General features: G+C 47.3%; 1 protein-coding gene across 1 annotated transcript in view; it reads right to left on the bottom strand.

Moving 5' to 3' along the window:
- Nucleotides 1–602: 602 nt before the first annotated feature.
- Nucleotides 603–21,730, bottom strand: part of LOC117272089 (serine/threonine-protein kinase RIO1) — a 21,718-nt gene continuing 590 nt past the window's right edge. The window contains exons 2-17 of the mRNA XM_078166049.1: nt 20,485–20,686; nt 19,964–20,051; nt 19,760–19,829; nt 19,632–19,674; nt 19,231–19,323; nt 17,307–17,419; nt 12,342–12,422; nt 6,519–6,605; nt 6,139–6,276; nt 5,960–6,063; nt 5,770–5,876; nt 5,617–5,682; nt 5,423–5,539; nt 4,683–4,736; nt 1,031–1,162; nt 603–948 (exon numbers count right to left, since the gene is read on the bottom strand). Of these exons, the coding sequence (XP_078022175.1) occupies nt 838–948; nt 1,031–1,162; nt 4,683–4,736; nt 5,423–5,539; nt 5,617–5,682; nt 5,770–5,876; nt 5,960–6,063; nt 6,139–6,276; nt 6,519–6,605; nt 12,342–12,422; nt 17,307–17,419; nt 19,231–19,323; nt 19,632–19,674; nt 19,760–19,829; nt 19,964–20,051; nt 20,485–20,686 (1,606 nt within the window). The 3' untranslated portion in view covers nt 603–837. The remainder of the gene's footprint in view (nt 949–1,030; nt 1,163–4,682; nt 4,737–5,422; nt 5,540–5,616; nt 5,683–5,769; nt 5,877–5,959; nt 6,064–6,138; nt 6,277–6,518; nt 6,606–12,341; nt 12,423–17,306; nt 17,420–19,230; nt 19,324–19,631; nt 19,675–19,759; nt 19,830–19,963; nt 20,052–20,484; nt 20,687–21,730) is intronic.

Genomic DNA, 21,730 nt, shown 5'->3' with positions numbered 1-21,730 from the left:
CACACCAGGTTCTACTGCGTTCTACCTGTCAAGTCACACCAGGTTCTACTGGGTTCTACCTGTCAGTCACACCAGGTTCTACTGCGTTCGACCTGTCAAGTCACACCAGGTTCTACTGGGTTCAACCTGTCAGTCACACCAGGTTCTACTGGGTTCGACCTGTCAGTCACACCAGGTTCTACTAGGTTCGACCTGTCAGTCACACCAGGTTCTACTGGGTTCTACCTGTCACTCACACCAGATTCTACTGGGTTCTACCTGTCAGTCACACCAGGTTCTACTCGGTTCCACTTGTCGGTCACACCAGGTTCTACTGGGTTCTACCATTCAGTCATACCAGGTTCTACCGGGTTCTACCTGTCAGTCACACCAGGTTCTACCTGTCAGTCACATCAGATTCTACTGGGTTCTACCTGTCAGTTACACCAGGTTCTACCTGTCAGTCACATCAGATTCTACTGGGTTCTACCTGGTTCTCTGGGTTCTCCCTCTGTGTCAGTGGGTCAATGATCCATCACAGCAGCTGGTTCCTGATGCTGGGGGCCATCATGTGACATTTCAGCACAGCAGAGTTTAAAATCAGTGACACAGGAAACGTGTCATCATGATGTCAGAATGTTTTTATCAACAGATTTTAAACAAAAACAATGTAAAGTCAAAACTTAATAAAAATTCTGAGAATCAAAACAATCTCGTCCAGGCCTGAAAACTGTTTTTACAACTTCACAACTTTAACAGGAAGTTCATGCCTGAGGGTCTCTGTGGTACTATAGGTGTTCGGCTGTAGTTCGGCTGTAGTTCAGGACTGAGTCGTGGCTGTTGACAAACAGGAAGTCGTCACTTTCCTTTCTTCATTTTGGACACCTTGTCCCTCCTCTTCTTCACGTGTTTGGGTACTTTGTGTTTCCTCTTCTCCCTCTGAGTCTCCTTTACCTTCTTCTTCTTCTCCTGAAATGACGGAAACATTCAGAGGACAGACACACAGACACTCGTTCACATATCTGAGGACACGACAGAGACTGATAAACACCTTTTTGTCCATCTGGGCTTCATCCCCCTGCTTCTCCTGCTCCTCCTCCTCCCCCCGCTCATCCTCTTCCTCCTCCTCCTCTGAGGATGATGATTGTGATGAAGGCTGGTCATCCTCCAGCAGAGCCGGAACCTGAGGAGACGTCACACAGTCACAACAAAGATGTGTCAATGCGTATCCATGGCAACACTGTGCACATGTAAGGGTGCAGTGGTAAATCCAATCAGAGTGCTGCTGCCTGAGGTTCAACTGGATGTCACAGTGCTGACGTATTGCGGTAAGCGTGTTGTGTCATTTCCGGTGTTTCTGTGACAGCGTCTCTGTACTGCTCTAATGAATTCTACTAGCCTGCTTTCTGCTTTCTCACTTCAGTTTCTTAACATCTACTTCAAGTCTTAACCCACACTAGTTATGTTTAAGCAGTTATAGCTCTCCTCTATGTAACGACTCTCTTGCTAATCTCTTAGCTGTTGTTTGCACGCTCTTAGCCTTGTTAGCTACATTAGCTTAGCGATGGCTTCTCCCTCTGCTCTTTCTTGTTCGGTGTGCCAAATGTTCAGTTATGCCTCTGCCTCCTTTAGCGACAGTGGTAACTGTAACAAGTGTAGCTTATTTGCTGCATTGGAGGCGAGGCTTAGTGAATTAGAAGTGCGGCTCCACACCATGGAAAATTATTCAGTAGCTGCAGTAGTTAGCCAGCCCCCTGTAGCCGGTGCGGAGCCACATAGCATAGCCTCTGCTAGCGGTCCTCTGGTAACACCTGTGCAGCCGGGAGGCTGGGTAACTGTTCGTGAGAAGCGCAGCTCCAAGCCGAAGCCCACGGCTCACCACCAGCCTGTTCACGTTTCCAACCGCTTTTCCCCACTCAGTGACACACCCGCTGAGGATAAAACTCTGGTTATTGGCAGCTCTATTCTGAGAAACATGAAGTTAACAACACCAGCGGCCATAGTCAAATGTATCCCTGGGGCCAGAGCGGGCGACACTGAATCAAATTTAAAACTGCTGGCTAAAGCTAAACGTAGATTCAGTAAGACTGTTATTCACGTCGGCGGCAATGACACCCGGTTACACCAATCGAAGGTCACTAAAATTAATATTGCCTCGGTGTGTGAATATGCAAAAACGATGTCGGACTCCGTAGTTTTCTCTGGATCCCTCCCAAATCTGACCAATCAATCAATCAATCAATTTTTTTATAAAGCCCAATATCACAAATCACAAATTGCCTCACAGGGCTTTACAGCATACGACATCCCTCTGTCCTTATGACCCTCACAGCTGATCAGGAAAAACTCCCCAAAAACCCTTTAACGGGGAAAAAAACCCACTGATGACATGTTTAGCCGCATGTCATCATTTAATCGCTGGCTGTCCAGGTGGTGTCCAGCAAACAATGTGGGTTTCGTTAATAATTGGCAAACTTTCTGGGGAAAACCTGGTCTTATTAGGAGAGACGGCATTCATCCCACTTTGGATGGAGCTGCTCTCATTTCTAGGAACCTGGCAAACTTTATTAGTAATTTAAATCCCTGACAACCCAGAGTTGAGACCAGGACTCAGAGTCGCAGTCCTAAACGCCTCTCTGAGCTTCTAGTTCAGTTACCCAGCCATAGTTTTATAAATATAAATAAATATCAGGTCTCTATCATCTAAAGCAGTGTTAGTAAACAAATTAATATCAGATAATCATATTGATTTACTTAGCGGAGTGGCCGAGGAGGGGGAGTTGCAGCCATTTTTAACTCTAGTCTGTTAATCAGCCCTAAACCTAAACTAGATTATAATTCATTTGAAAGCCTCGTTCTTAGTCTTTTACATCCGACCTGGAAAACCTCGCAGCCACTTTTATTTGTTATAGTGTACCGTGCTCCTGGCCCGTATTCTGAATTTGTATCTGAATTCTCAGAGTTTTTATCCAGTTTAGTTCTTAAATCAGATAAAGTTATTATTGTAGGCGATTTTAACATTCATGTCGACGTTGATAATGACTCCCTGGCTACCGCGTTTATCTCATTATTAGACTCCATTGACTTCAGTCAGGGTGTACATGAACCCACTCACTGTTTTAACCATACCCTCGATCTAGTTCTGACGTATGGAATTGAAATTGATAACCTAACAGTCTTTCCACAGAATCCCTCGCTATCGGATCATTATCTGATTACTTTTGATTTCTTTTTACTCGATTACACGCCACTCAGCAACAGTTACTATACTAGATGTTTATCAGATAGTGCTGTCACAAAATTTAAGGAAAAGATTACTCCATCATTAAATTCAATACCAAGTCCTTCAGTAACAGAGGTTTCCCGTACTGACTTTAACCTCTCCTGAATTGATCATTTTGTTGATAGCGCCGTAGGCTCGCTGCGAACAACACTCGACTCTGTAGCTCCTCTTAAAAAGAAGTTAACAAAGCAAAGAGAGTTCACTCCTTGGTATAACTCTCAAACCCGTAAGTTAAAACAAATATTGCGAAAATTTAAAAGGAATTGGCGATTAACCAAACTGGAAGAATCTCGTTTAATCTGGACAGACAGTCTCAAAACTTATAAGAGGGGCCTCCGCAATGCCAGAGCAAACTATTACTCAGCATTAATAGAAGAAAACAAGAACAACCCCAGGTTTCTTTTCAGCACTGTAGCCAGGCTGACTGAGAGTCAAAGCTCTATTGAGCCTTGTATTCCTTTAGCCCTTAGCAGTAATGATTTTATGAGCTTTTGAGGGTTTTTGGGGAGTTTTTCCTGATCAGCTGTGAGGGTCATAATGACAGAGGGATGTCGTATGCTGTAAAGCCCTGTGAGGCAAATTGTGATTTGTGATATTGGGCTTTATAAGTAAAATTGAATTGACATTCTGCCACCTGACGTTCTGCTGCCTGACGTTCTGATGCTCCCTCAGTGCCGTCCTAAAGAACTGAAAGTTTGAACCAGAGTTCGCTCGGAGCGAATGTTTCTGAACGCACCCTGAACAGTAGGAGGTTGTTTCTGGCTGTTTTATTGGACCTGATTTCTGATTGGACGTTCTACTCTGGAGCCTTGTCTGACGGGAAGCCGTCCATTATTTTGAATCTTTGGAGTTTTTAATGTACAGACTGAAAATGAGACAGGAAACAAACTAACATTGGATCATGTGGCGCCACCACAGGAACAAACTGTCCATAAATCAAGGACAGTTTGTCCAAACATCAACACACTCAGAGGACATTTAGGATGAAAATGTTGGAGTGTGACCACAACCTGTTTCTGCAAGTGACCAACAGGAAGTGATGGTGTTGTTTAAGAAGGGTGTGGCCTGGCACAGATTCCGACAGACATGAATGAGCATCTGTGTGATGTCATAAAACTGTCTGTTCTCTTTACAGTCGCTGTTAGAACCTGTTCCAGGTTGCTTAACATTGTCTTGAACCTGAGACTATCTTTTCTTTCCTCTGTTTGTTTTTAACTCTTGATATTCTGACTCTTCAGAGGCTTTTAATGTGAAACAGCTGAAAGGAAGTGAGGACATTCCCTGACAGAAGTTTCACAGTTTACAGTTCTCTGGTTCTCCGCAGGTGAGACAGCCAGAGTTCTTACAGTGCGTCACTGTCAGGCTAAGTTATGCTAAGCTAAGCTAAGAGTAGCATGAGACAGAGTGTGTGTGTTTGTACCGTCTGAACTCCAGATAAGTCTTTCTTCAGTCCGGTCAGCGTCTGATACAGAACCTGGAGAACACAAACAACAGCTGTTACATTCTTTAAATCAATCAGACGTTCCTCAGACAATGTCACCTTCTAGAACTTCACTCCGTCAAGACATCAGAGACTCAAGAAATCCCAAAACACTCCTCTGAGAACCTCTTCTTATCTGTCTCTGCATCACTCCCCTTCTCATGGATCATTTATTCTGTTCTTGTTCTCTGTCAGGTTCCTCTGAAAACCTAGAAAAATCCCTGTATAGATCCACTGTATCATCAGAACTCTAAACTGTCTTATAATCTGAGGTTCTTTCATCAGGAATCAGCTGTCTGATTAATGTCTCCAACTTCTTCATCAACGTTTCATGACTTGATCCTTTGGTTCTTCGGCCTGTAAATGGCATCAGACGGTTTCTGAATCGGTTCAAAGATCATATGAAAACAAAAATATTCACATCAGGTTTTTTGGGTCACTGAGCCACAGAGTCACCAGGGTTCTGATAATGTTCTGGTAATGTTGTGATAATGTTCTGTACGTCATCAATGAACACAGAGGTTCCTCACAGCGGTAAACAAACATACACTCATTAACATATGGTTCCACAAATGTGCACTAGATGACCCGTTCCTGAAGGTTAAGGAACCGCCATCTTGACTCCAGCACAGGGAACCGTACCGTCTGAAGCCATGCCCACTGACTGCTGTGACTCTTACGTTGTCGTCGTGTCCGCAGATGGCAGACTCCTCCTCCTTGGTCCTCATCAGGTCCACGTCTCGCTCGTAGTGACTCACCTCGGTCAGCGTGCGGGGGATGTACGCCTTCTTAAACACCTGAGGGAGAAGTCAGACAGGTGAGGCATCACCGTAAATGTGCCAACATGACGGTGTTTGTGTTTCCTTCCTGTCACCTCCTCGTCCACTCTGTCCTGATCTGATCGCTGCTCCGACGTCCGATCGGCTGCGATCACCATGGCCTGGACGATCAATCACAAACTGATTAGTGATAGTTGTATCTTTGTGTTTTATAAATAAAGTTTTACTGAATGTGGAAGTGGTCAGACCTTCTCCAGGTACTGGTCCATGTTGTGGCAGGTGATCGATGGGTCGGTGATGAAGTTAAACAACTCTCTGACCGTCATCACCGCCACACCGCGCTTCACAAAGTACTCTGTGAAAAGAACACACACACTGATCAGCTGACAGGTTCGGACCTGATAATCAATCATCCATACTCAGGATCACCAGTTTCACCGTTCACGTTGCTGCAGTCCTTCCTGAGGAACTCCAGAGCATGCGGATGGTCGTGTTCCACTGACTGTGACACGTCGATGATGTAAGCGTCTCCATCGTGATACCTACACACGGGTTAGTCAGTTCCACAGGGCTTTTATTTTGAAGGGGTGGAGGGTGTGGTGGGTGTGGTCTCTTACAACATGTTGAACTCGCTGAGGTCGGCGTGGACGAGTCGAGCTTCCTGGAACATCTTCCTCATGTTCTGTAGAACCTGCAGGTAGAGCTCCCGAGCCTTCGACTCCGACAAGGAGACATTCTTCAACAGAGGAGCCGGCCTGAGGAATAATCCATACACAGAGTGATCAATACACACAGAGATCAATATACAGAGTGATCAATACACAGGGATCAATACACACAGGAATCAATACACAGAGTGATCAATACACACAGAAATCAATACACAGAGTGATCAATATACAGAGTGATCAATACACACAGGGATCAATACACAGAGTGATCAATACACACAGGAATCTGTGACTGGTTTTGATCAAATATTCTGATTGGTTCTTACATGTTATCTTTCCCGATGAAGCTCATCAGCAGAACATGACTTCTGAGCAGGAGAGGTTCTGGACTTGGGATTCCTGCCATCTGCAGCCTGAAACATAAAGACAGTCAGGTTCCACTGGGTTCTACCTATCAGTCACGTCAGGTTCCACTGGGTTCTACATGTCAGTCACGTCAGGTTCCACTGGGTTCTACCTGTCAGTCACGTCAGCTTCTACTGGGTTCTACCTGTCAGTCACGTCAGGTTCCACTGGGTTCTACCTGTCAGTTGTGTCAGCTTCTACTGGGTTCTACCTATCAGTCACATCAGGTTCCACTGGGTTCTACATGTCAGTCACGTCAGGTTCCACTGGGTTCTACATGTCAGTCACGTCAGGTTCCACTGGGTTCTACCTGTCAGTCATGTCAGCTTCTACTGGGTTCTAGCTGTCAGTCACGTCAGGTTCCACTGGGTTCTACCTGTCAGTTGTTTCAGCTTCTACTGGGTTCTACCTATCAGTCACGTCAGGTTCCACTGGGTTCTACATGTCAGTTATGTCAGCTTCTACTGGGTTCTACCTGTCAGTCACGTCAGGTTCCACTGGGTTCTACCTGTCAGTTGTGTTAGCTTCTACTGGGTTCTACCTATCAGTCACGTCAGGTTCCACTGTGTTCTACATGTCAGTCACGTCAGGTTCCACTGGGTTCTACCTGTCAGTCACGTCAGGTTCCACTGGGTTCTACATGTCGGTCACGTCAGACTCCACTGGGTTCTACCTGTCAGTCACGTCAGACTCCACTGGGTTCTACCAATCAGTCACGTCAGGTTCCACTGGGTTCTACATGTCAGTCACGTCAGGTTCCACTGGGTTCTACCTATCAGTCATGTCAGGTTCCACTGGGTTCTACATGTCAGCTATGTCAGCTTCTACTGGGTTCTACATGTCAGTCACATCAGGTTCCACTGGATTCTACCTGTCAGTTGTGTCAGCTTCTACTGGGTTCTACCTATCAGTCACGTGATGTTCCACTGGGCTCTACATGTCAGTCGCGTCAGGTTCCACTGGGTTCTACATGTCAGTCACGTCAGATTCCACTGGGTTCTACCTATCTGTCACGTCAGGTTCCACTGGGTTCTACATGTCAGTCACGTCAGATTCCACTGGGTTCTACATGTCAGTCACGTCAGGTTCCACTGGGTTCTACCCGTCAGTCACGTCAGGTTCCACTGGGTTCTACCTGTCAGTCACGTCAGGTTCCACTGGGGTCTACCTGTCAGTTGTTTCAGCTTCTACTGGGTTCTACCTATCGGTCACGTCAGGTTCCACTGGGTTCTACATGTCAGTCACGTCAGGTTCCACTGGGTTCTACCCGTCAGTCACGTCAGGTTCCACTGGGTTCTACCTGTCAGTCACGTCAGGTTCCACTGGGGTCTACCTGTCAGTTGTTTCAGCTTCTACTGGGTTCTACCTATCAGTCACATAAGGTTCCACTGGGTTCTACATGTCGGTCACGTCAGGTTCCACTGGGTTCTACCTGTCAGTCACGTCAGCTTCTACTGGGTTCTACCTGTCAGTCACGTCAGATTCCACTGGGTTCTACATGTCAGTCACGTCAGGTTCCACTGGGTTCTACATGTCGGTCACGTCAGGTTCCACTGGGTTCTACATGTCAGTCACGTCAGGTTCCACTGGGTTCTACATGTCAGTCACGTCAGCTTCTACTGGGTTCTACCTGTCAGTTGTGTCAGCTTCTACTGGGTTCTACCTATCAGTCACGTCAGGTTCCACTGGGTTCTACATGTCAGTCACGTCAGATTCCACTGGGTTCTACCTGTCAGTCATGTCAGCTACTACTGGGTTCTAGCTGTCAGTCACGTCAGGTTCCACTGGGTTCTACCTGTCAGTTGTGTCAGCTTCTACTGGGTTCTACCTATCAGTCACGTCAGGTTCTACTGGGTTCTACATGTCAGTTATGTCAGCTTCTACTGGGTTCTACCTGTCAGTCACGTCAGGTTCCACTGGGTTCTACCTGTCAGTTGTGTCAGCTTCTACTGGGTTCTACATGTCAGTCACGTCAGGTTCCACTGGGTTCTACCTGTCAGTCACGTCAGCTTCCACTGGGTTCTACCCGTCAGTCACGTCAGGTTCCACTGGGTTCTACCTGTCAGTCACGTCAGGTTCCACTGGGGTCTACCTGTCAGTTGTTTCAGCTTCTACTGGGTTCTACCTATCGGTCACGTCAGGTTCCACTGGGTTCTACATGTCAGTCACGTCAGGTTCCACTGGGTTCTACCCGTCAGTCACGTCAGGTTCCACTGGGTTCTACCTGTCAGTCACGTCAGGTTCCACTGGGTTCTACCTGTCAGTCACGTCAGGTTCCACTGGGTTCTACCTGTCAGTTGTTTCAGCTTCTACTGTGTTCTACCTATCAGTCACATCAGGTTCCACTGGGTTCTACATGTCGGTCACGTCAGGTTCCACTGGGTTCTACCTGTCAGTCACGTCAGCTTCTACTGGGTTCTACCTGTCAGTCACGTCAGATTCCACTGGGTTCTACATGTCAGTCACGTCAGGTTCCACTGGGTTCTACATGTCAGTCACGTCAGCTTCTACTGGGTTCTACCTGTCAGTTGTGTCAGCTTCTACTGGGTTCTACATGTCGGTCACGTCAGGTTCCACTGGGTTCTACCTGTCAGTCACGTCAGCTTCTACTGGGTTCTACCTGTCAGTCACGTCAGATTCCACTGGGTTCTACATGTCAGTCACGTCAGGTTCCACTGGGTTCTACATGTCAGTCACGTCAGGTTCCACTGGGTTCTACATGTCAGTCACATCAGCTTCTACTGGGTTCTACCTGTCAGTTGTGTCAGCTTCTACTGGGTTCTACCTATCAGTCACGTCAGGTTCCACTGGGTTCTACATGTCAGTCACGTCAGATTCCACTGGGTTCTACCTGTCAGTCATGTCAGCTACTACTGGGTTCTAGCTGTCAGTCACGTCAGGTTCCACTGGGTTCTACCTGTCAGTTGTGTCAGCTTCTACTGGGTTCTACCTATCAGTTACGTCAGGTTCTACTGGGTTCTACATGTCAGTTATGTCAGCTTCTACTGGGTTCTACCTGTCAGTCACGTCAGGTTCCACTGGGTTCTACCTGTCAGTTGTGTCAGCTTCTACTGGGTTCTACATGTCAGTCATGTCAGGTTCCACTGGGTTCTACCTGTCAGTCACGTCAGCTTCCACTGGGTTCTACCTGTCAGTCACGTCAGGTTCCACTGGGTTCTACATGTCAGTCACGTCAGGTTCCACTGGGTTCTACCTGTCAGTCACGTGAGCTTCTACTGGGTTCTACCTGTCAGTCGCGTCAGGTTCCACTGGGCTCTACATGTCAGTCACGTCAGGTTCCACTGGGGTCTACCTGTCAGTTGTTTCAGCTTATACTGGGTTCTACCTATCAGTCACGTCAGGTTCCACTGGGTTCTACCCGTCAGTCACGTCAGGTTCCACTGGGTTCTACCTGTCAGTCACGTCAGGTCCCACTGGGGTCTACCTGTCAGTTGTTTCAGCTTCTACTGGGTTCTACCTATCAGTCACATCAGGTTCCACTGGGTTCTACATGTCGGTCACGTCAGGTTCCACTGGGTTCTACATGTCAGTCACGTCAGCTTCTACTGGGTTCTACATGTCAGTCACGTCAGGTTCCACTGGGTTCTACATGTCAGTCACGTCAGGTTCCACTGGGTTCTACATGTCGGTCACGTCAGATTCCACTGGGTTCTACATGTCAGTCACGTCAGGTTCCACTGGGTTCTACATGTCAGTCACGTCAGCTTCTACTGGGTTCTACCTGTCAGTCGCATCAGGTTCCACTGGGTTCTACCTGTCAGTTGTGTCAGCTTCTACTGGGTTCTACCTATCAGTCACGTCAAGTTCCACTGGGTTCTACATGTCAGTCACGTCAGATTCCACTGGGTTCTACCTGTCAGTCATGTCAGCTACTACTGGGTTCTACCTGTCAGTCACGTCAGGTTCCACTGGGTTCTACCTGTCAGTTGTGTCAGCTTCTACTGGGTTCTACATGTCAGTCACGTCAGGTTCCAATGGGTTCTACATGTCGGTCACGTCAGATTCCACTGGGTTCTACATGTCAGTCACGTCAGGTTCCACTGGGTTCTACCTGTCAGTTGTGTCAGCTTCTACTGGGTTCTACCTATCAGTCACGTCAGGTTCCACTGGGTTCTACATGTCAGTTATGTCTGCTTCTACTGGGTTCTACCTGTCAGTCACGTCAGGTTCCACTGGGTTCTACCTGTCAGTTGTGTCAGCTTCTACTGGGTTCTACATGTCAGTCACGTCAGGTTCCACTGGGTTCTACCTGTCAGTCACGTCAGCTTCCACTGGGTTCTACCTGTCAGTCACGTCAGGTTCCACTGGGTTCTACATGTCAGTCACGTCAGGTTCCACTGGGTTCTACCTGTCAGTCACGTGAGCTTCTACTGGGTTCTACCTGTCAGTCATGTCCGTTTCCACTGGGTTCTACCTGTCAGTCGCGTCAGGTTCCACTGGGCTCTACATGTCAGTCACGTCAGGTTCCACTGGGGTCTACCTGTCAGTTGTTTCAGCTTATACTGGGTTCTACCTATCAGTCACGTCAGGTTCCACTGGGTTCTACCCGTCAGTCACGTCAGGTTCCACTGGGTTCTACCTGTCAGTCACGTCAGGTCCCACTGGGGTCTACCTGTCAGTTGTTTCAGCTTCTACTGGGTTCTACCTATCAGTCACATCAGGTTCCACTGGGTTCTACATGTCGGTCACGTCAGGTTCCACTGGGTTCTACATGTCAGTCACGTCAGCTTCTACTGGGTTCTACATGTCAGTCACGTCAGGTTCCACTGGGTTCTACATGTCAGTCACGTCAGGTTCCACTGGGTTCTACATGTCGGTCACGTCAGATTCCACTGGGTTCTACATGTCAGTCACGTCAGGTTCCACTGGGTTCTACATGTCAGTCACGTCAGCTTCTACTGGGTTCTACCTGTCAGTCGCATCAGGTTCCACTGGGTTCTACCTGTCAGTTGTGTCAGCTTCTACTGGGTTCTACCTATCAGTCACGTCAAGTTCCACTGGGTTCTACATGTCAGTCACGTCAGCTACTACTGGGTTCTACCTGTCAGTCACGTCAGGTTCCACTGGGTTCTACCTGTCAGTTGTGTCAGCTTCTACTGGGTTCTACATGTCAGTCACGTCAGATTCCACTGGGTTCTACATGTCAGTCACGTCAGGTTCCACTGGGTTCTACATGTCGGTCACGTCAGATTCCACTGGGTTCTACATGTCAGTCACGTCAGGTTCCACTGGGTTCTACCTGTCAGTTGTGTCAGCTTCTACTGGGTTCTACCTATCAGTCACGTCAGGTTCCACTGGGTTCTACCTGTCAGTTATGTCTGCTTCTACTGGGTTCTACCTGTCAGTCACGTCAGGTTCCACTGGGTTCTACCTGTCAGTTGTGTCAGCTTCTACTGGGTTCTACATGTCAGTCACGTCAGGTTCCACTGGGTTCTACCTGTCAGTCACGTCAGCTTCCACTGGGTTCTACCTGTCAGTCACGTCAGGTTCCACTGGGTTCTACATGTCAGTCACGTCAGGTTCCACTGGGTTCTACCTGTCAGTCACGTCAGCTTCGACTGGGTTCTACCTGTCAGTCATGTCCGTTTCCACTGGGTTCTACCTGTCAGTCGCGTCAGGTTCCACTGGGTTCAACCTGTCAGTCACGTCAGCTTCTACTGGGTTCTACCTGTCAGTCACATCAGGTTCTACTGGGTTCTATGCATCAGTAGAAAGGTTCTGACCTGATGAGGTTCCTCATCTCCTTCTCTGCCCAGGTTCTCACCATCTTCCTGGGGTTTCCTTTACAGTAACCGTGACGGAACCTGAACGGAAGAATGTGTTAGCGCCTCATGGTGACTGAGAACAGCTGATACACACATCAATCAATGACTAATCATGATTATTGATTATGATTATGATCTGCAGGAAATGACTCAAACTGACTGGCCTGTGTCTGATGTGTTTTGTTTTGTTTTGGAGACAACCAAAAGTTAAAACTTGTACTGAGGAGGAGGAGCCTGTGTTCTCCTAGTCCTCCTACTGACCTGAACTCTTCCTCTTCTGTGGTGACTGACCTGAACTCTTCCTCTTCTGTGGTGACTGACCTGAACCTTTCTTCTTCTGTGGTGACTGACCTGAACTCTTCCTCTTCTGTGGTGACTGACCTGAACCTTTCTTCTTCTGTGGTGACTGACCTGAACCCTTCTTCTTCTGTGGTGACTGACCTGAACTCTTCCTCTTCTGTGGTGACTGACCTGAACTCTTCCTCTTCTGTGGTGACTGACCTGAACTCTTCCTCTTCTGTGGTGACTGACCTGAACTCTTCTTCTTCTGTGGTGACTGACCTGAACTCTTCCTCTTCTGTGGTGACTGACCTGAACTCTTCCTCTTCTGTGGTGACTGACCTGAACTCTTCTTCTTCTGTGGTGACTGACCTGAACTCTTCCTCTTCTGTGGTGACTGACCTGAACTCTTCTTCTTCTGTGGTGACTGACCTGAACTCTTCTTCTTCTGTGGTGACTGACCTGAACTCTTCCTCTTCTGTGGTGACTGACCTGAACTCTTCCTCTTCTGTGGTGACTGACCTGAACTCTTCTGTGGTGACTGACCTGAACTCGTCCTCTTCTGTGGTGACTGACCTGAACTCTTCTGTGGTGACTGACCTGAACTCTTCTGTGGTGACTGACCTGAACTCTTCTTCTTCTGTGGTGACTGACCTGAACTCTTCCTCTTCTGTGGTGACTGACCTGAACTCTTCTTCTTCTGTGGTGACTGACCTGAACTCTTCTGTGGTGACTGACCTGAACTCGTCCTCTTCTGTGGTGACTGACCTGAACTCTTCTGTGGTGACTGACCTGAACTCTTCCTCTTCTGTGGTGACTGACCTGAACTCTTCCTCTTCTGTGGTGACTGACCTGAACTCTTCTTCTTCTGTGGTGACTGACCTGAACTCTTCCTCTTCTGTGGTGACTGACCTGAACTCTTCTTCTTCTGTGGTGACTGACCTGAACTCTTCTTCTTCTGTGGTGACTGACCTGAACTCTTCTGTGGTGACTGACCTGAACTCGTCCTCTTCTGTGGTGACTGACCTGAACTCTTCTGTGGTGACTGACCTGAACTCTTCCTCTTCTGTGGTGACTGACCTGAACTCTTCTTCTTCTGTGGTGACTGACCTGAACTCTTCTGTGGTGACTGACCTGAACTCTTCCTCTTCTGTGGTGACTGACCTGAACTCTTCTTCTTCTGTGGTGACTGACCTGAACTCTTCTGTGGTGACTGACCTGAACTTTTCTTCTTCTGTGGTGACTGACCTGAACTCTTCCTCTTCTGTGGTGACTGACCTGAACTCTTCTTCTTCTGTGGTGACTGACCTGAACTCTTCCTCTTCTGTGGTGACTGACCTGAACCCTTCTTCTTCTGTGGTGACTGACCTGAACTCTTCTTCTTCTGTGGTGACTGACCTGAACTCTTCCTCTTCTGTGGTGACTGACCTGAACTCTTCCTCTTCTGTGGTGACTGACCTGAACCCTTCTTCTTCTGTGGTGACTGACCTGAACCCTTCTTCTTCTGTGGTGACTGACCTGAACTCTTCCTCTTCTGTGGTGACTGACCTGAACTCTTCTTCTGTGGTGACTGACCTGAACTCTCCTTCTGTGGTGACTGACCTGAACTCTTCCTCTTCTGTGGTGACTGACCTGAACTCTTCTGTGGTGACTGACCTGAACTCGTCCTCTTCTGTGGTGACTGACCTGAACTCTTCTTCTTCTGTGGTGACTGACCTGAACTCTTCTGTGGTGACTGACCTGAACTCTTCCTCTTCTGTGGTGACTGACCTGAACTCTTCTGTGGTGACTGACCTGAACTCGTCTGTGGTGACTGACCTGAACTCTTCTTCTTCTGTGGTGACTGACCTGAACTCTTCCTCTTCTGTGGTGACTGACCTGAACTCTTCTTCTTCTGTGGTGACTGACCTGAACTCTTCTGTGGTGACTGACCTGAACTCTTCCTCTTCTGTGGTGACTGACCTGAACTCTTCTTCTTCTGTGGTGACTGACCTGAACTCTTCTGTGGTGACTGACCTGAACTTTTCTTCTTCTGTGGTGACTGACCTGAACTCTTCCTCTTCTGTGGTGACTGACCTGAACTCTTCTTCTTCTGTGGTGACTGACCTGAACTCTTCCTCTTCTGTGGTGACTGACCTGAACCCTTCTTCTTCTGTGGTGACTGACCTGAACTCTTCTGTGGTGACTGACCTGAACTCTTCTGTGGTGACTGACCTGAACTCGTCCTCTTCTGTGGTGACTGACCTGAACTCTTCTGTGGTGACTGACCTGAACTCTTCTGTGGTGACTGACCTGAACTCTTCTTCTTCTGTGGTGACTGACCTGAACTCTTCCTCTTCTGTGGTGACTGACCTGAACTCTTCTGTGGTGACTGACCTGAACTCGTCCTCTTCTGTGGTGACTGACCTGAACTCTTCCTCTTCTGTGGTGACTGACCTGAACTCTTCCTCTTCTGTGGTGACTGACCTGAACTCTTCCTCTTCTGTGGTGACTGACCTGAACTCTTCCTCTTCTGTGGTGACTGACCTGAACTCTTCCTCTTCTGTGGTGACTGACCTGAACTCTTCTTCTTCTTCTGTGGTGACTGACCTGAACTCTTCTTCTTCTGTGGTGACTGACCTGAACTCTTCTGTGGTGACTGACCTGAACTCGTCCTCTTCTGTGGTGACTGACCTGAACTCTTCTGTGGTGACTGACCTGAACTCTTCCTCTTCTGTGGTGACTGACCTGAACTCTTCTTCTTCTGTGGTGACTGACCTGAACTCTTCTGTGGTGACTGACCTGAACTCTTCCTCTTCTGTGGTGACTGACCTGAACTCTTCTTCTTCTGTGGTGACTGACCTGAACTCTTCTGTGGTGACTGACCTGAACTTTTCTTCTTCTGTGGTGACTGACCTGAACTCTTCCTCTTCTGTGGTGACTGACCTGAACTCTTCTTCTTCTGTGGTGACTGACCTGAACTCTTCCTCTTCTGTGGTGACTGACCTGAACCCTTCTTCTTCTGTGGTGACTGACCTGAACTCTTCTTCTTCTGTGGTGACTGACCTGAACTCTTCCTCTTCTGTGGTGACTGACCTGAACCCTTCTTCTTCTGTGGTGACTGACCTGAACCCTTCTTCTTCTGTGGTGACTGACCTGAACTCTTCCTCTTCTGTGGTGACTGACCTGAACTCTTCTTCTGTGGTGACTGACCTGAACTCTTCTTCTGTGGTGACTGACCTGAACTCTTCTTCTTCTGTGGTGACTGACCTGAACTCTTCTGTGGTGACTGACCTGAACTCTTCTTCTTCTGTGGTGACTGACCTGAACTCTTCCTCTTCTGTGGTGACTGACCTGAACTCTTCTTCTTCTGTGGTGACTGACCTGAACTCTTCCTCTTCTGTGGTGACTGACCTGAACTCTTCTTCTTCTGTGGTGACTGACCTGAACTCTTCTTCTTCTGTGGTGACTGACCTGAACTCTTCCTCTTCTGTGGTGACTGACCTGAACCCTTCTTCTTCTGTGGTGACTGACCTGAACCCTTCTTCTTCTGTGGTGACTGACCTGAACTCTTCCTCTTCTGTGGTGACTGACCTGAACTCTTCTTCTGTGGTGACTGACCTGAACTCTTCTTCTGTGGTGACTGACCTGAACTCTTCCTCTTCTGTGGTGACTGACCTGAACTCTTCTTCTGTGGTGACTGACCTGAACTCTTCCTCTTCTGTGGTGACTGACCTGAACTCTTCCCCTTCTGTGGTGACTGACCTGAACCCTTCCTCTTCTGTGGTGACTGACCTGAACTCTTCCTCTTCTGTGGTGACTGACCTGAACCCTTCTTCTTCTGTGGTGACTGACCTGAACTCTTCCTCTTCTGTGGTGACTGACCTGAACCCTTCTTCTTCTGTGGTGACTGACCTGAACTCTTCTTCTTCTGTGGTGACTGACCTGAACTCTTCCTCTTCTGTGGTGACTGACCTGAACTCTTCCTCTTCTGTGGTGACTGACCTGAACCCTTCTTCTTCTGTGGTGACTGACCTGAACTCTTCCTCTTCTGTGGTGACTGACCTGAACTCTTCTTCTTCTGTGGTGACTGACCTGAACTCTTCCTCTTCTGTGGTGACTGACCTGAACTCTTCCTCTTCTGTGGTGACTGACCTGAACCCTTCTTCTTCTGTGGTGACTGACCTGAACTCTTCTTCTTCTGTGGTGACTGACCTGAACTCTTCCTCTTCTGTGGTGACTGACCTGAACCCTTCTTCTTCTGTGGTGACTGACCTGAACTCTTCCTCTTCTGTGGTGACTGACCTGAACTCTTCTTCTTCTGTGGTGACTGACCTGAACTCTTCTTCTTCTGTGGTGACTGACCTGAACTCTTCCTCTTCTGTGGTGACTGACCTGAACCCTTCTTCTTCTGTGGTGACTGACCTGAACTCTTCTTCTTCTGTGGTGACTGACCTGAACTCTTCCTCTTCTGTGGTGACTGACCTGAACTCTTCCTCTTCTGTGGTGACTGACCTGAACCCTTCTTCTTCTGTGGTGACTGACCTGAACTCTTCTTCTTCTGTGGTGACTGACCTGAACTCTTCCTCTTCTGTGGTGACTGACCTGAACTCTTCCTCTTCTGTGGTGACTGACCTGAACTCTTCTTCTTCTGTGGTGACTGACCTGAACTCTCCGCTGACGTATTTGTCTCGGTCTTTGAACAGCAGGATGGAGGTCTTGTAGATCTTGATGGCTCGGTTCTCTCCTGCTGACGTGTTGGCGTGATAAACATTAGCCTGAAAACACCAACACAGAGCTGAGCTCCCCGTATCGATCAGTGTATCAACCAGTTCATTGATCACTACAGTACAGGCCAAAAGTTTGGACACACCTTCTCATTCAATGCGTTTTCTTTATTTTCATGACTATTTACATTGTAGATTCTCACTGAAGGCATCAAAACTATGAATGAACACATGTGGAGTTATGTACTTAACAAAAAAAGGTGAAATAACTGAAAACATGTTTTATATTCTAGTTTCTTCAAAATAGCCACCCTTTGCTCTGATTACTGCTTTGCACACTCTTGGCATTCTCTCCATGAGCTTCAAGAGGTAGTCACCTGAAATGGTTTCCACTTCACAGGTGTGCCTTATCAGGGTTAATTAGTGGAATTTCTTGCTTTATCAATGGGGTTGGGACCATCAGTTGTGTTGTGCAGAAGTCAGGTTAATACACAGCCGACAGCCCTATTGGACAACTGTTAAAATTCATATTATGGCAAGAACCAATCAGCTAACTAAAGAAAAACCAGTGGCCATCATTACTTTAAGAAATGAAGGTCAGTCAGTCCGGAAAATTGCAAAAACTTTAAATGTGTCCCCAAGTGGAGTCGCAAAAACCATCAAGCGCTACAACCAAACTGGCACACATGAGGACCGACCCAGGAAAGGAAGACCAAGAGTCACCTCTGCTTCTGAGGATAAGTTCATCCAAGTCACCAGCCTCAGAAATGGCAAGTTAACAGCAGCTCAGATCAGAGACCAGATGAATGCCACACAGAGTTCTAGCAGCAGACCCATCTCTAGAACAACTGTTAAGAGGAGACTGCGCCAATCAGGCCTTCATGGTCAAATAGCTGCTAGGAAACCACTGCTAAGGAGAGGCAACAAGCAGAAGAGATTTGTTTGGGCCAAGAAACACAAGGAATGGACATTAGACCAGTGGAAATCTGTGCTTTGGTCTGATGAGTCCAAATTTGAGATCTTTGGTTCCAACCGCCGTGTCTTTGTGAGACGCAGAAAAGGTGAACGGATGGATTCCACATGCCTGGTTCCCACTGTGAAGCATGGAGGAGGAGGTGTGATGGTGTGGGGGTGTTTTGCTGGTGACACTGTTGGGGATTTATTCAAAATTGAAGGCACACTGAACCAGCATGGCTACCACAGCATCCTGCAGCGACATGCCATCCCATCCGGTTTGCGTTTAGTTGGACGATCATTTATTTTTCAACAGGACAATGACCCCAAACACACCTCCAGGCTGTGTAAGGGCTATTTGACCAAGAAGGAGAGTGATGGAGTGCTGCGGCAGATGACCTGGCCTCCACAGTCACCGGACCTGAACCCAATCCAGATGGTTTGGGGTGAGCTGGACCGCAGAGTGAAGGCAAAGGGGCCAACAAGTGCTAAACACCTCTGGGAACTCCTTCAAGACTGTTGGAAAACCATTTCAGGTGACTACCTCTTGAAGCTCATGGAGAGAATGCCAAGAGTGTGCAAAGCAGTAATCAGAGCAAAGGGTGGCTATTTTGAAGAAACTAGAATATAAAACATGTTTTCAGTTATTTCACCTTTTTTTGTTAAGTACATAACTCCACATGTGTTCATTCATAGTTTTGATGCCTTCAGTGAGAATCTACAATGTAAATAGTCATGAAAATAAAGAAAACGCATTGAATGAGAAGGTGTGTCCAAATTTTTGGCCTGTACTGTATATTGATCAGTATATCGACCAGTGTATTAATCAGTGTATCGATCAGTGTATAGACCAGTGTGTTGATCAGTGTATCGATCAGTGTGTCGACCAGTGATCAATGATGTCTGACCTCCTTCCCGGTGCTGATGCAGCCGTTGATCTCACTGATGATTCCTCGACTCAACATCTTGAACAGAATCATTCGTGTTCGAGGATCTAAAACCTGCAGGAGGAGAAGAAGAAGATCAGCACTTACTGATCGTTGATCAGAGGATCAATAGTTCTGTCGATCAGTGGGACAGATCCCGTGGACTTTATGTGTCAAATCAGCACGAAGCTGAAACTGTGATCAGATTTACTGATGATGTGTTCAAAACATCACAATGTTTGTTAGTTTGTGTTGTTTACAAACATCAATCAATAGCTAATAAATAATATAAAATAAACGACAGATGAAGTGATGACAAGACGTTTTACATGCTGCTGTTCACTTCCTGTCAGGCCCTTTCTAAATAAAAGCCTGCAGCTCACCTGTTCCACCGTGGCTCGATCTGATTTGTCCTTCACCCTGTACCTGCAGACAGCAGCCAATCAGAGCATTAGTCACATCAATCACATGACCTGTGATGTCACAAACAGTGAGGCGAGTTCAGACATACGTGTCGGCGTCTTTCTGTCTCTGCATGCTCGTCACTTTATTGATCACAGAGTCGGCGTACTTCAGTTTATCTAAAACAAAACCAATGCGCTCGATTATCAGCTAAACTCGTCAATAACTGTTCTGATCACATGACTGAAGCCTGTTATTGATCCTTACACATGATCACTGATCAATGCAGTGTGTGTGTGTGTGTGTGTGTTACCCAGGTTGATCTTGTGTTCGTACTTCCTCAGAGCTTTGTCAGACGGTGTCGACGGCAGCGTCTTATTGGACGGATTCTGTCTGTTGGACTGATCAATAAAAACAAATAAATCAATATTAGAATCATCAATAATCAATCAGTGTGACAGACGCCTGCTGGAAGGATGTCCTCTCTGTGTCCAACTTTAATTCAGTGACACCTGTGGTGGGCGTGGCTCATCACGGGACATGTACGCCTCTACATCTCACCATAGAAACTGGCTCCGCCCCCTAAAACTCTCAGATTGGACTCACAAGCCTGTGTGTGTGTGTGTTACTGTGTGTGTGTGTGTGTGTGTGTGTGTGTGTTACTCTGTGTGTGTGTGTGTGTGTGTGTGTGTTACTCTGTGTGTGTGTGTGTGTGTGTGTGTGTGTGTTACTCTGTGTGTGTGTGTGTGTTACTGTGTGTGTGTGTGTTACTGTGTGTGTGTGTGTGTTACTGTGTGTGTGTGTGTGTGTGTGTTTGATTGGCAGTGGTCTGACCTGACAGCTCTGAGATGTCCTGTTGTATCTTTTGGTCAGATCTCCTCCTGATGAACGCCACGCCCAGTCCTCCTCATCATCATCATCTTCTTCATCTTCATCATCCTCCTCCTCTTCCTGCTGATGGTCTGATGAAGGCTGCAGAGTGACATCACTCAGCTGACTGGTCACAACCGACAGCTCTGATTGGACACTGCAGAGACTAAACAACAATAGGAAGTGAGGACCATCACACAGACGGTGGCTACAACGAACGTGTGAATGTGTGAGGGTGAACATGTGGATGTGTGAACGTGTGAGGGTGAACATGTGGATGTGTGAACGTGTGAGGGTGAACATGTGAATGTGTGAGGGTGAACATGTGAACGTATGAGGGTGAACATATGAACGTGTGAACGTGTGAGGGTGAACATATGAACATGTGAACGTGTGAGGGTGAACATATGAATGTGTGAATGTGTGAGGGTGAACATATGAACGTGTGAACGTGTGAGGGTGAACATATGAATGTGTGAATGTGTGAAGGTGAACATAAATCAAAGGCTTTGCTCATATTCGATTTGGGTTCGGCCCACTTGATATGCTGCTGTGTTGTGCTACAGTGTGTTCAGGTACTGGAATTTGTTATTTACGTGACAACGCCTGAACACAACACAGGCTGTGTGTGTTTAATGTTTAATGTCAGACCTGTTTAGACTTTTTATCCTGTTTTCATTGTCCAACGTTAAAGTTTCTGTTCTCAGGCAAATGCAGGAAGTCACATTTCTGTGCTCCAGCCAGTAACCTGCTTTGCAGCTCCTTTAAATTAAGAAGCATAATCGAACGTTCAGAATTTGACTCATGAGCGATTTGATATTTTACCAGCGGCGCTGCTAGAGCGAATTCAGCTATTTTGCAGCTCTGGCAGCTTTTGGTGTGAACGCACAGTTAGATCCATCAGTCAGAGTCAATCAGCTGATCTGAAGTTACTTCATCTGCCCTCCCTCTGATGACCAGTCACAACACAGCTCTGAGTCTCATATCAGCCACGAGAGCGTTCATGTGAAAGAGGCGGTGCATTTCATGATGAGTGACATCATCAGAGCCATGAATGACTGAATGAATGAATGAATGAATGAATGAATGAGGAGCTTCATATGTGATGAGATGGAGCCAAAGTGTCTGTGAGACGGTGACATGTCTGATGACACTGAACACAGCTGAGACTGAGACTCTCATCAGCTGTCACCAAGCTGTGACGTCACAC

The sequence above is a fragment of the Epinephelus lanceolatus genome, unplaced genomic scaffold (assembly GCF_041903045.1).
Source record: "Epinephelus lanceolatus isolate andai-2023 unplaced genomic scaffold, ASM4190304v1 scaffold69, whole genome shotgun sequence".
In the NCBI taxonomy this organism is placed as follows: Eukaryota; Metazoa; Chordata; class Actinopteri; order Perciformes; family Serranidae; genus Epinephelus; species Epinephelus lanceolatus.
This window is presented reverse-complemented; position numbering and strand designations above follow the sequence as displayed.